At 27.1% G+C, this 14059-nt stretch overlaps 1 protein-coding gene across 1 annotated transcript; it reads left to right on the top strand.

Annotated features, from left to right (window-relative positions):
• The first annotated feature begins 339 nt into the window (after window positions 1-339).
• Window positions 340-3066, top strand: GAUT11 (galacturonosyltransferase 11). Its single transcript, XM_012998544.2, has 2 exons — window positions 340-797; window positions 1449-3066. The coding sequence occupies exons 1-2, from the start codon at window positions 642-644 to the stop codon at window positions 2859-2861; spliced, it is 1569 nt and encodes a 522-aa protein (XP_012853998.2). The 5' UTR covers window positions 340-641; the 3' UTR covers window positions 2862-3066.
• Window positions 3067-14059: the final 10993 nt, after the last annotated feature.

Raw genomic sequence — 14059 nt, 5'->3', positions numbered from 1 at the left:
ATTCCATTAAAATTAATTAAATTCTACATAAAAGGACTATAGTGAGATAAATTGTAATGTTGACTATTGAGGGATGGAAATAAGACAATAGAGACATGATAAATAATAAGATGGGGACTATTAATGAGATTTGACCGTCCAAATAAACACATTTAGGGCCTGTTATGTTAAATTTTAACTATAAAATTAAATATTTTGGGTAATTATATTTTTTCCATAAAATTTGGGCTATGAATATTTTCTTTATTTATTTATATAAAAAGGATAACAAAATTATTTCATATTTGGGGGACCTAATTAACAATAAGTATAGTTTTGGGGGCTCTAATGATAATAAACATAGTTTTGGGAACCTATGCCTTGTCTGAGTGAGAGCTCTTTCCTCACAATCAAAGCGAGTCTATTCTGCTTTAGTTTTCACCCCAAATAAATACATCTGCAGATTTGCACGATTTTAGCATCAAGTTCTTGATTTTCGTCACAGTATTCTTAACCGGGTCTCGAAGAATTCTCAATTGTAAAGTCGGAAAGATTCCATCTTTTTCGCTGTCGGGCGGCCGGTCCGATGATGCAATAAAGGATCAAATGGGCAGTCATGTATTCCTGAATCGGCGCTGAATCGTGGAAGATTCCGGTGAGAGATGCGGCGGCGGGCGTTCGACTATCGGCGCCCGGTTCGGAGGAGGTTCTCTTGTTGGATCTGGTCACTTCTTCTGTTGTTTGTGATTGGGGGTTCCATTCTGTTTGTTGTTCAGCATAACCACCGCCAAGAGGATCATGTCGAATCACCTCTTTTGGTAACACTCTTCTGATTTTTTGGGGGTTTCGATTTTCTGTAATTTTTTTTTTTTTTTTGTATAATTTAAGGAACTTAGTGTACTAAATTAAGGAAGTGTTCTTACACTGCAACTCCATATTATTATAATTTATATGTGATTATTGAATTCGGAGAGTTGTTGATGATGGGGGATTTTTGTATTTGGATGTGTATATATAATCCGTTCTTTCGATTATTTCTCGTAATTTTAAATTTTCGATTATCGAACTGATATGTATATAATCTTGATGAATTTTCGTATGCAAATTGGTATTAGTGGAAGCTTATTAGGCATCTTTGAAGCTGTGGTTCAATTTGTCGATGTCGAAGACTTTGATCGTTAGGCTTAGCTTGGTTATATGATGAAAAAAAAAAAAAACGAAATTAGATAAATGTGAAACTTCCACTGAACAATGAGGTTTTGTCGCATTGCCTCCGTATGCATATAGAGTGAAATGAAAGAATCATAAAGAATTGATCTTGGTCGATGTTTGCTATGTTACATATAGACTCGGTTGCCTTTACATATTTTATTCAGCAAAAAAAATTAAAATCTTATCCTAATGTTAGTTTCTGATCTCAAAAGTGTTGTTTACATTCTAAAACAACCAATCATTTTTTTTCTTTGCAGGAGATAAATTCGAGAAAAGAATCGGTCATTCACGAGAGTAGTCGGAATTTCACGGATGAAATATTAAGCGCAAGATCATACGCCAGACAAATATCAGATCAAATGACGCTCGCCAAAGCTTACGTAATCATTGCTAAAGAGCACAATAACCTCCATCTCGCATGGGAGCTCAGTTCCAAAATACGAAGCGGCCAATTACTGCTCTCGAAAGCCGCAACACGAGCGGACCCCATTTCTCCAAACGAAGCAGAACCCATCATTAAAAGCTTATCGGGCCTCATTTTTAAAGCCCAAAAAGCCCATTACGATATCGCAACCACAATTATGACTATGAAAAACTTCATCCAATCTATCGAAGAGCGTGGATATGCAGCTACCGTGCAGAGTACAGTGTTGGGACAATTGGCCGCAGAATCGTTACCCAAGAATCTTCAGTGCGTCGAGATTAAACTGACGTCCGATTGGCTGCAAAACAAGTCCATGATAGAGCTAGCGGAATATACCAGGGAATATTCTCCTCGACTGGTGGACAACAACCTTAACCACTTTTGTATATTTTCAGACAACACTATCGCAGTTTCGGCTGTGATTAATTCAACCGTTTCGAATACAGAGCACCCCACACAGCTCGTTTTTCATGTAGTGACGAATGGAGTGAAGTACGGAGCCATGCAGGCTTGGTTCTTTAGTAACGATTTTAAAGGTGCGATAATCGAAGTCCAAAATATCGAGGACTTCACTTGGTTGAACTCGAGTTACTCTCCTTTAGTGAAGCAACTACACGATAATCCCGGCGTCGAGCCAAACTACATCTCTTTGCTAAATCACCTCCGATTCTACATACCGGAAATTTATCCGTTCTTGGAAAAGATAATCTTTCTCGACGAAGATGTCGTTGTGCAGAAAGATTTGACGCCTCTATTTTCGCTCGATCTGCATGGAAATGTGAACGGTGCGGTCGAAACTTGCCTCGAAAGTTTCCACCGTTACTACAAATACCTCAATTTCTCGAGCCCACTTATCAGCACGAAATTCGACCCTCAAGCGTGCGGATGGGCTTTTGGAATGAACGTGTTCGATTTGATCGCATGGAGAAAGGCTAATGTGACAGCTAGGTACCATTACTGGCAGGAACAAAATTCTGATTGGTCGATTTGGAAGATGGGAACTCTTCCTCCCGGATTATTGGCTTTCTACGGAGTCACAGAGCCGTTGGATCGAAGATGGCATGTGCTGGGGTTAGGGTACGATTCGAGTATAGATCAACGGTTGATAGAGACTGCAGCGGTGGTTCACTTTAACGGGTATATGAAGCCGTGGTTGAAAATGAGCATCGGGAGGTATAAGAATCTGTGGCAACGGTATGTGAATCAGAGTCACCCGCATCTTCGAGACTGCCTCACCACAAGTTGATAGGTTGATACTATACTTTTTTTTTTTTTTTTCGTTCGAATTACGTGATATTTGTTTCGAATTTTACGATCTTGTAACAATATTTTTCATTCCAAATTTTGAAATTTTGAATTTTGATTATTTTTAAACCACATTTGGAATTAATTTTTCACTTTCCAAAAATTAGTATATTCTTTTTTTTTGAAAAAAATTCCATCCAATTGTGCCAATTTCCATCATTCGTGAGAAGGTAATTAGATGCACATGTGCAAGGACCAGCTGTAGGAAGAATCACAACTCACAAGTCCATCAAAAAAATCAATAGAAGGTATTGGTGCTCGACTATGTAGCACGAACACAGAAATGGCGATATGTTTGGCGATATGGTGAAACAGACACTAGGGATGGCAATTTTTACCCGACCCGCGGGTACCCGCCCCGTCCCGCCCCGAAATTTCCGGGTAATACCCGCCCCGCAAATAAATGGGGCGGGTACGGGTTCTAATTTTTCACCCGAAAACGGGTTCGGGGCGGGTGCGGGTTTGTATATACCCGCCCCGCAGACCCGCCCCGTACCCGCCCCGCATATATATATATATATATATATATATATATATATATATATATATATATATATATATATATTATTTTATAATACCATTATAATATATTTAATATCTTGATTTAAAATTATTGTTTTCATTAGGGTTATTCAATTTTTTTTTTTATTATTATTTATTTTTTATTTTTTCTTCAGCTTTACGGGTCTTTTGGCGGGGCGGGTACCCGCGGGTTTTCCACGGAGCGGGTGCGGGTTGAGAAAATTTAAACCCGTTGCGGGGCGGGGCGGGTGCGGGTTGAACGGGTTTGTTAACGGGGCGGGTGCGGGGAATGCAAAACCCGCCCCAAACCCGCCCGATGGCCATCCCTAACAGACACGTGTGGAAACACAGAAATGGCGATATGTTTGGCGATATGGTGAAACAGACACGTGTGGAAACGACGTGTCCCAAAAATGGGGATACGGGAACTTGTGATAAACATGTAAATATTAAAAGTATAGGGGTGTATATTTATAACTATGCTATATAAACATATATAAGTTTTTATTTATATATAAATTCTTTTTATATATTTTTATACAAACGCATTCAAAATAAATTTTACTATAACTATCAATTTGCAATTGATCCTTAAATCATGTAAATAATTAGGGAATAAACAAAATTATTTAAAAACTAGTATTTCACCCGTGCGTTGCACGGAGATTAGTTTCAAAATGAGAAAAATAATAATATTTAAACGATTATCTCTCTACAACAACACCAATTCAAGTAAAACAAAATAGAAGGAAAAAAAAATTATCTCTTAATTCAGAGTTGTAACATATGAAATTCAATTAAATATTACAAAGAAGAATACGCGAAGGGCGCAAAATACGATATGAAGATTAAGTGAAATAATTTAAAACATATGGTATAACTCTATTTCATGGAATGCAATCTACGACACCATGTGAATCTTCTGCAAAATAACTAACTTAAAAACAAACACAATAGCATAGAGTTAACACAATAGAATTTCAAATAACCTGCAAGTTTATCACTAACAACATTCAATTAGTGATGCACATTACTCAAACAACAACACAACTTATAAATATTGCAAAAGAGATAAGATGTATACGCCAATGCCAATAATAATACCAATATTTATATCAATATTCATACTAATATTGATACTAATACTGATAGTAATACTAATACTAATACTAATACTAATACTAATACTAATACTAATACTAATACTAATACTAATACTAATACTAATACTAATACTAATACTAATACTAATACTAATACTAATACTAATACTAATACTAATACTAATACTAATACTAATACTAATACTAATACTAATACTAATACTAATACTAATACTAATACTAATACTAATACTAATCCTAATACTAATGCAAATACTAATACTAATACAAATACTAATACTAATACTAATACTAATACTAATACTAACACTAATACTAACACTAATACTAATACTAATACTAATACTAATACTAATACTAATACTAATACTAATACTAATACTAATACTAATACTAATACTAATACTAATACTAATACTAATACTCATACTAATAATGATTCTAATACTAACACTAATACTAATACTAACACTAATACTAATACTAACACTAATACTAATACTAATTCTAATACTAATACTAATATTGATACCGATGTTGATATCGATACTAATATTGATACTGATATTGGTAGTGATACTGATATTGGTAGTGATACTGATTGGTACTGAAACTTATTCTGGTACTGATACTGATACTAATACTTATACCGATACCGATACTAATATTGATATGGATAATTATACTTATGTTAATACTAATATTTGTACTAATACCAATACTAATACTAATACTATTACTAATACTAATACTATAACTAATACTAATACTAATACTAATACTAATACTAATACTAATACTAATACTAATACTAATACTAATACTAATACTAATACTAATACTAATACTTACTAATACTAATACTAATACTATTATTAATACTATTACTAATACTAATATGTTAATATTGTTAATGTTAATGCTAATACTAATTTTAATGCTAATGCTAATTATTATGCTAATGCTAATTATAATGTAATTCTAATATTATCCAAATCCTTGTCATATTCCTAATGATAACACTAATCATAATTCTAATCATAATCATAGTCATAATCATATTCCTAACACTTATCATATAATAATTTTAATACTAATAATGCTAATGCTAATGCTAATGTTAATTCTAATTATAATCTTAATTTTAATTCTAATCCCAATCCTAATTATAATCATAATACTAATACTAATGCATGTCCCTAATTATCAACTAAGCATAATCATAATCTTAATTATAATTCTAATACTAATATTATTCATAATCCTAATATTAATTAAAATATTATATTAATCCTAATTACAATCTGAATCCTATTTCTAGTATTAATACTAATACTAATTCAAAGAATATTAATTATAATTATAATTCTAATACTAATATTAATCACAAATTCTGATTTTGCAACAATATTTTTTTTTTGCAATGATCTATTATTTAGTATAAAAAACAATTATATTCAATCTCGACCTTTATATCAAATTTCTTATGTGTGGTAGCTGAAGCATAAAAAAACACATATTAAATATATTAGAAATTAATATTTAATTATATTATCAAACTGACATTAAAATTATTTAAAACATTATAAGGGTATAAGTGAACGTTAAGACGTAAAAGAAAAATAATTGTTGTTAATAAGATAAATTATGAAAATCCTCTTGAACTTAAGCTAAATTACAGAAAACACCCTCACTTATTGGTGATTACCAAAACTCCCCTGATGTTTGTTTCTGTCTTACACGGCCCCTTTAATAAAAAAATTCCTTGAAAAATCATACCATAAGGGGGTCGATGTAAGACGGAAACAAACATTAGGAGAATTTTGGTAATTACGAATATGTGAGGGTGTTTTTGTTGATTTAGCATAAGTTCAGGGGGTTTTCATAAGTTATCCTTGTTAATATACAACTTAAACTTATTTACACGTATGACCATATGTTAGAAACTAACATAAAGGCTAATGCTATTGAAAATAGATCAAATTTCAAGTAACCAAAAGTCACTATAAAATGCTTATATAAATAAAAAATAAAAAAATAAAAAATAATTGGATTTTTATGTAAATCAGTCGAATATATTGTGATTAAAAAAAAAACATAGAGATATAGAATCGATATTAGATTCTTATAAACATTATACAATAAAAATTTCATTTTACAAATATTTTAAAAATAGAAATTAAGAAAATAAATATAACTTATTATATATGATGGGGAAATAGAAAAGTTAAGAATATTTCACTAATTTGGACACATATCTTGTAAGTTAGACAAAAGAACTCCTGTATTTCAATACCAAAATATAGTGATATATATATATATATATATATATATATATATATATATATATATATATATATATATATATATATATATATATATATATATATAGTGTTAAAATATTTAATAATTATTTACGCTATAATACCCTATATTAATATTTTTATTTTCATATGGTTTAAAATTTTAATTTAAAAATTAGTCAGAATATTTGTTGCTAAACATTTTTTTTTCCAATGATAGGTTGTTATATCTTTCTTTACCCACACTATAGGATTGTAGTAAATCTCATATAAGTTCGATATAGTACCCATATCGTGCAAATTGAAATGATAACCACTAAGTTGGTATTTGATAGATAAGGGTTGTATTTTGATATTTCATTTTTCAGAATGTAAAAATACATTATGCAATCATGCAGAATAAAATATCAAACATGAGTTATGAATTTAACCACCTCAGTATCCATTTAGGAAATAACATGTGACAATTAGATATATTTAATTAACAACTATTTAATACATATGATTAGAGCAAATACATCTATATATAATATAAAAAGAGAATTTATGCCCTCAATGATTGACATGTGGCAAATGATGATGTCATTTGTCAAAATTGCTTAGTTGGAGTTCAATTGATGAGGTGGATTCTTCAATTTATTAGGTGGCATTTTTATTTATGGATGTTTTTAAAATTTTTCCTATTTTACATTTACACAATCATTAAATAATTACCACATGTATATATATTATTTCCAAAGTTAATATTTTATAAATTCGAAATAAAAAAAATCTTATTTATGTTTTCAGTATTTCAAAATATATTTATTGAAAAAAATTCATGAAACTCAATTTTTTTACGAATATTCAAATAATTTTCATAAAAAAAATATATTTTTTAAATACTAAAATATTAAAATAAAGGAATATGTTTTTGTTGTTGTTTTTTTTTTTAAATTTCAATATTTTAGAATATTCGAATATCCATTCCATTAAAAATAATAATAATAAAATATTTTATTTTTTTAATTGAACTATTTAATAAATATACAATATTTTTAAAATATCAAATCACACATACAAAGGAATCTTTAATAATTCAAGATTCCTTCATATCATCTTTGATTGATTTAATTTACACTTTAATTCAAAATTGAATGGTAAAAAATAAAAATCGTATCTTCATATTTAATGGTTTTATATTGCAAGATTTTTTTCCACAAGTTATTATTTTATTTTTTTTGGTTGTTTCCTTTAATTGTTTGATTTGATTTGATTCACTAATATATAAATCTTTTGAATTTTTAAATTTTCCATAGAATTAAGTTCATTTTCAATACTATATAAACCCCTCATGTTCATTTCATTTTTATCTACCACCATTCGATTACAAAGTGCACAATGTTCGTATTATACAGTTTCATATTACATTTTTTTTTTAATAATTACTTTTATATATACGTATTAGTACTATTTGTATTTCTTTCTTTTGAATTTTAATTTTAATATATTTTTTTAATTGTTTTCATGTAGTTTATTAAATAAAGTCGTTCGTACTTTATGAAGATCAAAAAAATTATTTGCGCTCATTTCAAACAATGTGTTCTTTGCAACGCGTATTTTGATCCTAATTTCGATCCATGTATGTGCGTCTCATGTAGGGAATCAATCAAAGTTGTTCCATGCTCTGATCTTGCATTGTATGTTCCTTGAAAATATAGTATTTTTATAATTAAAAATTTACATTAACATCATTCCATGTATTTTGATATCATATTAATTTTCATTTATTTTAATTCTTGCAAATATAGTATATTTATAGACTTAAATGTTTAAACCGAATTGAAAAAATTAATTTTTATATATTACGAAATTTATATTTTTATTATTAAAATACAAAAACAAATGTATGTATATTTCATATATTTTGAATATTTTCTAAAATTTGGATATGCATTTATTATATAAATCATTTCTCTATAATATGTATATTATATACCATATTATCATAAGTTTTTATGATTTCAATATATGATAATATCATAACAAGTTGAGTTTATTGCGAGATTTTTTGATAATATATACGAATTGCATAATATAAACTATGCATGGTTTTCATATTTTGCATGAAATCTATTAGTATGTCTGAGTCCTTTCCATATTTTATAATATATATATTCTACACGATTCTTCCATTTAATGTTTCATGAATTATTTAATTAATAAAACTAATTTCTTTTAGTCTATTTTTTTTTTTAATATCTGATCTAATTAGTCCTATTAATATTTTTCAAGTCTTCCAATATTTTAGAATGAAAATAATTCGTGTAATAAATTAAAATCACGTAAAAATTCAAAATCCGAAACTAAATTAGAAATTTGAAATTGCATATTAAAATTAATATCATCTAATAATTATTGTAATGCAATAATTATTTAAATATACATACTATTAATTTTCTTTTATTTAATTTCTGATAAAATTAGTTCTACTACTATCTTATGCATTTTTATATTTTAATGTAACAAATTAATCAATTATCCGGATTTCAAATTTATAAAATTTGAATATTTAAGTTTTCCTTTAAATATGTTGGCAAAATACTCTCCCAATTAATTTAGACTTTGAATTAAATGATTACTTATTTATGATGATTTCTTTTAGTTATCCAATTTTGGAAAAAAAATTTCAATCAATGGCATATGGGGCATGTGTATATTCAGTTATCGTATTCGATTTTGATTTGAGTTGAGTTTTGGAACTAATATGGTATATGTATATTCAGTTATGTATTGTATTTAATGATTTTGTTAATATTCCATTTCTAAAATCCGAAATGTGAGGACTTTTGATCCTATTTTTTTATTATTTTTTCGTTTCACTTTTATTGCCGCCCATGACCAATTAATTTGAAATTCGAATTCATAAAATTTCCTAAACGATATATCCTAATCAAAATTATATAATCCCCATTCATTTTATTCACACTACTCCAACCCTTTTCTACACATAGTATAATATACATTACATTGAATTTGATTTTTTTTTTTTTGTTTATATTTTTGTGCATTTTTCTTCTCTTATTTTTTGTTGGTATTTATATGTTTATGTTTTTATAATTTTTTATATATGTTTTTAACTCCATTTGATATTTCTATTTAGTTAAATAATAACATGTTATATTTTTATGTTTTTGTTGCAGAGTATTTTCACGAATCCAACTTCGATCATACATAATTCATCGAAACGGGGTTGCTTACATTTTTTATTTACAATTATTTATTTTATTATTCAATAATTTTTATAATACGAATATTTTATTATATATTTTTCTATAATTTGTTTTTTTAATTTTCTATTTATTTATTTGTATCATTAACACAATTTGATATATGATTTTTTTTTTGTTATATAGAAGTGACAAAATTTAGCCACTTAGTTGAGGCCAAATCATGTGCACTTGTGCAACTATTGACAAATAGGCAAAAATATATAGTGGAATTACTCAATTACGTTGTTTGAGTGGAAAATACAAAGCATACAGGTACTATAAAGAAATTAGAAATGCAAAATGGGATTCAAGGAAGTATGACTGCAACATTATAGTTGTATAAAGTACGAATGCCATTGACCCATTCTTTAATTTGACAAAGCTACTATTAGGCTTATCTTCTCATTTTTTTAGTAGGTTACAAAATTTTATATCAGTGTTTGCCGCACTTTGAATATTCATGGTAAATAGTTTTAAGATTATATATTATCCCAATCGATTAAGACAAGTCTTTCGTATATACGTCAATTTTTTTGTCTACATGATTCAATTTTAAAGAATCTATCACATTAAATGCTATATTATATTATAAATTTTGTTAGTATCTTTATTCACTTAATAATGTTTCGATGATAATTACTATTTCCTTACATTCGTTTGACATTCACTCGTCATTATCTACTTTCTGTTTTCTTTATTTTTGTCATGTTTGTTATCAATATATTCCAATCAATTTACATATTAATTTATTTTAACTTTGTCAAAAATATTGATATGAATTTGATATATTCAAATCTTATTTTCAAAACTATACGAGTTTTTAATTTTTTAATTTCCTCAAATTATATTCTTTAATTACCTTAAATGGATAGATTATTTTAATATGTTCTCCCAATCTTATATATTTATTTGAACTTATGAATATCAAGTTTTAATTAGTTGACTTGATAAATTATATAAATACGCAAAAAAAAAAAAAAAAAAAAAAATCATTGATTATAATTATAAGTGTTTTAATCTTGCCTTCGTGATCCGAATAGCATAATGTGTTTTGGTATAAATAAAAACCGCATGAGTTTATTTAATAAGCTAATTTTTCAAATAAGCATGTGACATCATCAAACAACAATCAATACCTTTTGTATTACTCTCCTCATAAAAGTGAAAGAAATTTTAAATATAAAATAGCGTGTTATATTCATATTATAAGAAAGGAAATTAGATTAATTGAGATTTTAAATATCATAACTTTTTTTATAAATGATCTTTTATTATAAAATTATTGTAGGCATGATAAATAATGAATTGCAATACAATGCTCCGTCCGAGAAATTTAATTTGCATATAACCAAAAAGGACAAGAGACATGATTTATATTATAATAATCTATATAAAATATTTTTTAAAAATTATTGCCTTAACGAATGACATGTGTCAAAATGCTTATGTCAAACTTTGAAATCGGTTAGTTTAACTAAATTGCTTATGCATTTTAGTCAATTGATTATTTGTCAGCTTTTATTTTTGTATAATTAAATTGTTTCCTACTTAACTTTTGTATATACATATTCTTTTATGAATTTTATATTTTTTAAATTTAAAAAATATTATCTTATTTAATTTAATGTTTCGAGAAACGTAATTTTTAATGTCTTTTTTTGTATTATTTTTTAATTTAAATATTTACGTTAATAAAATTTTAATTGAGACATACATTTGAATCATTTATGTCCAATTTTATAACAATATATATTTTTTAGGTAAAATTTATACTCCTCCCATTCAGAGTTAATGCTTTTAGGAAAATCGATTTGCTATTGCCGCCCAATTGAAATTTTTGAATTTTGAAATCTTATATTTTCTACCATTTACATGTACTACATGCACACTTTATGGTAGTCCGTACGCATTTTGGTTTGTTTAATAATAAAGTATGAGTATGATTATAAGTATTATTTTTAGTACGAATATAAGGATTAGTATCAGTATCGGTATTAGTATTGGTATCGGTAACGGGATCGATATAAGCATTAGCATTAGCATTATTTTTATCATTATCATTATCATTAGCATTAGCATTAACATTAGTATCAGTATTAGTATTAGTATTAGTATTAGTATTAGTATTAGTATTAGTATTAGTATTAGTATTAGTATTAGTATTAGTATTAGTATTAGTATTAGTATTACGATTAGTGTTAGTACCAGTATTCACATTAGTATTAGTATTAGTATTAGTATTAGTATGAATATTAGTGAATATAATATGTATCAATATCAGTATCACTATTATCGTTATTAGTATACTATTAGTATTAGTATTAGTATTAGCATTAATATTAGTATTAGTATTAGTATTAGTATTAGTATTAGTATTAGTATTAGTATTAGTATTAGTATTAGTATTAGTATTAGTATTAGTATTAGTATTAGTATTAGTATTAGTATTAGTATTAGTATTAGTATTAATATTTGTATTAGTATTAACATTAGTATTAGTATTAGTATTGATATTAGTATTAATATTAGTATAATTAGTATTAGTATTAGTATTAGTATTAGTATTAGTATTAGTATTAGTATTAGTATTAGTATTAGTATTAGTATTAGTATTAGTATTAGCATTAGTATTAGTATTAGTATTGATATTAGTATTAATATTAGTATAATTAGTATTAGTATTAGTATTAGTATTAGTATTAGTATTAGTATTAATATTAGTATTAGTATTAGTATTACTATTAGTATTAGTATTAGTATTAATATTAGTATTAGTATTAGTATTAGTATTAGTATTAGTATTAGTATTAGTATTAGTATTAGTATTAGTATTAGTATTAGGGTATGGGTAGCATAAAGAAATTTATCAAGTTGGAATCAGGCGAATAATGTTATTAACAATTTTGTCTACAAGGAGGGTTCATAAGTGATTATGAAGGTATAGCACAAAATTTTGTGATTTTATAACAAAAAATTTCATCTCTAATGTACATTAGTGCCGCTCCAATGAATTTTTTTAATCTAGGTAATTTTATATAAATTGTATTTATTTTACATTTTTAGGTGATTTATTATTCAGTAATGTGTACGACTGAGAGAATATGAACAATGCAAAATGTGTAGGTTACTCACAAGGTATTAGATGAGTTGTAAAGGATTTCAATGCATGTATAAAATATCACTTTGATAACTAAATTTTATGTTAAGGATTCGAGTGCATTGGACGAGATAGTTTTACGATTTGGGTTAGATGAGGTATTGTATATTTTATATCACAAGTATTTATTTTATATTTTATTTTATTATTATTTTTGTTTAAGTTTTGTATTTAAATCATATATATGGAATGGATATTTTTTTTTGTTTTCGACTATATCATATTATATATCAATTAATTAAAGTTTTTACTATATTATTTTAGGGTAAATTACATCCACACCCCTGAGGTATACTTAAATAACTTTAAGGTCCCTCTGATATCGATAATTACACTCACCCCCTTGAGACGTAGTTATACTCTCGAATTGTATAATGCATTGGATACGTTATTACGATAGAGTTCTAACGGACTATTGGTTTCAAGAAGTGGTGAAGACAACAAAGAGTTATAGGTGATTTAAAAAATATTGGGGGAGCCATGTCACCCTATAACTCTCCATAACTAGCTAAAAGTAATAGTCCAAGAACCCTATCGGAATAATGTATTCAATGCATTATCCCGTTAGAGTTTTTAACTACCTTTGAGGGGGGTGAGTGTAATTATCGATACCACATGGACCTTACAGTTATTTAAGCATACCTCAGGAGTGTGGGTGTAATTTACCCATTATTTTATTTAAATGTATTTTCATTGTTCGTGACCGTAGCTTCGTGTTATATTGTACCAACATTCAGATTAATGTACAAGAGTGGTCCATTCATTCGATTCCCCACTTGGAG

The sequence above is a fragment of the Erythranthe guttata genome, chromosome 4, assembly GCF_056151865.1.
Source record: "Erythranthe guttata isolate IM_541 chromosome 4, IM_541, whole genome shotgun sequence".
Classification (NCBI taxonomy): domain Eukaryota; kingdom Viridiplantae; phylum Streptophyta; class Magnoliopsida; order Lamiales; family Phrymaceae; genus Erythranthe; species Erythranthe guttata.
The sequence above is the reverse complement of the archived record's forward strand: the minus strand, read 5'-3'. Positions and strand labels throughout refer to the sequence as shown.

Excerpts from the sequence above, each read along its gene's own strand:
- GAUT11 (XM_012998544.2), top strand. The coding sequence starts at position 642 with ATGCGGCGGCGGGCGTTCGACTATCGGCGCCCGGTTCGGAGGAGGTTC. Across the intron at positions 798-1,448 it reads ATGTCGAATCACCTCTTTTG|GAGATAAATTCGAGAAAAGA; the intron begins GTAACACTCTTC and ends TTTTCTTTGCAG.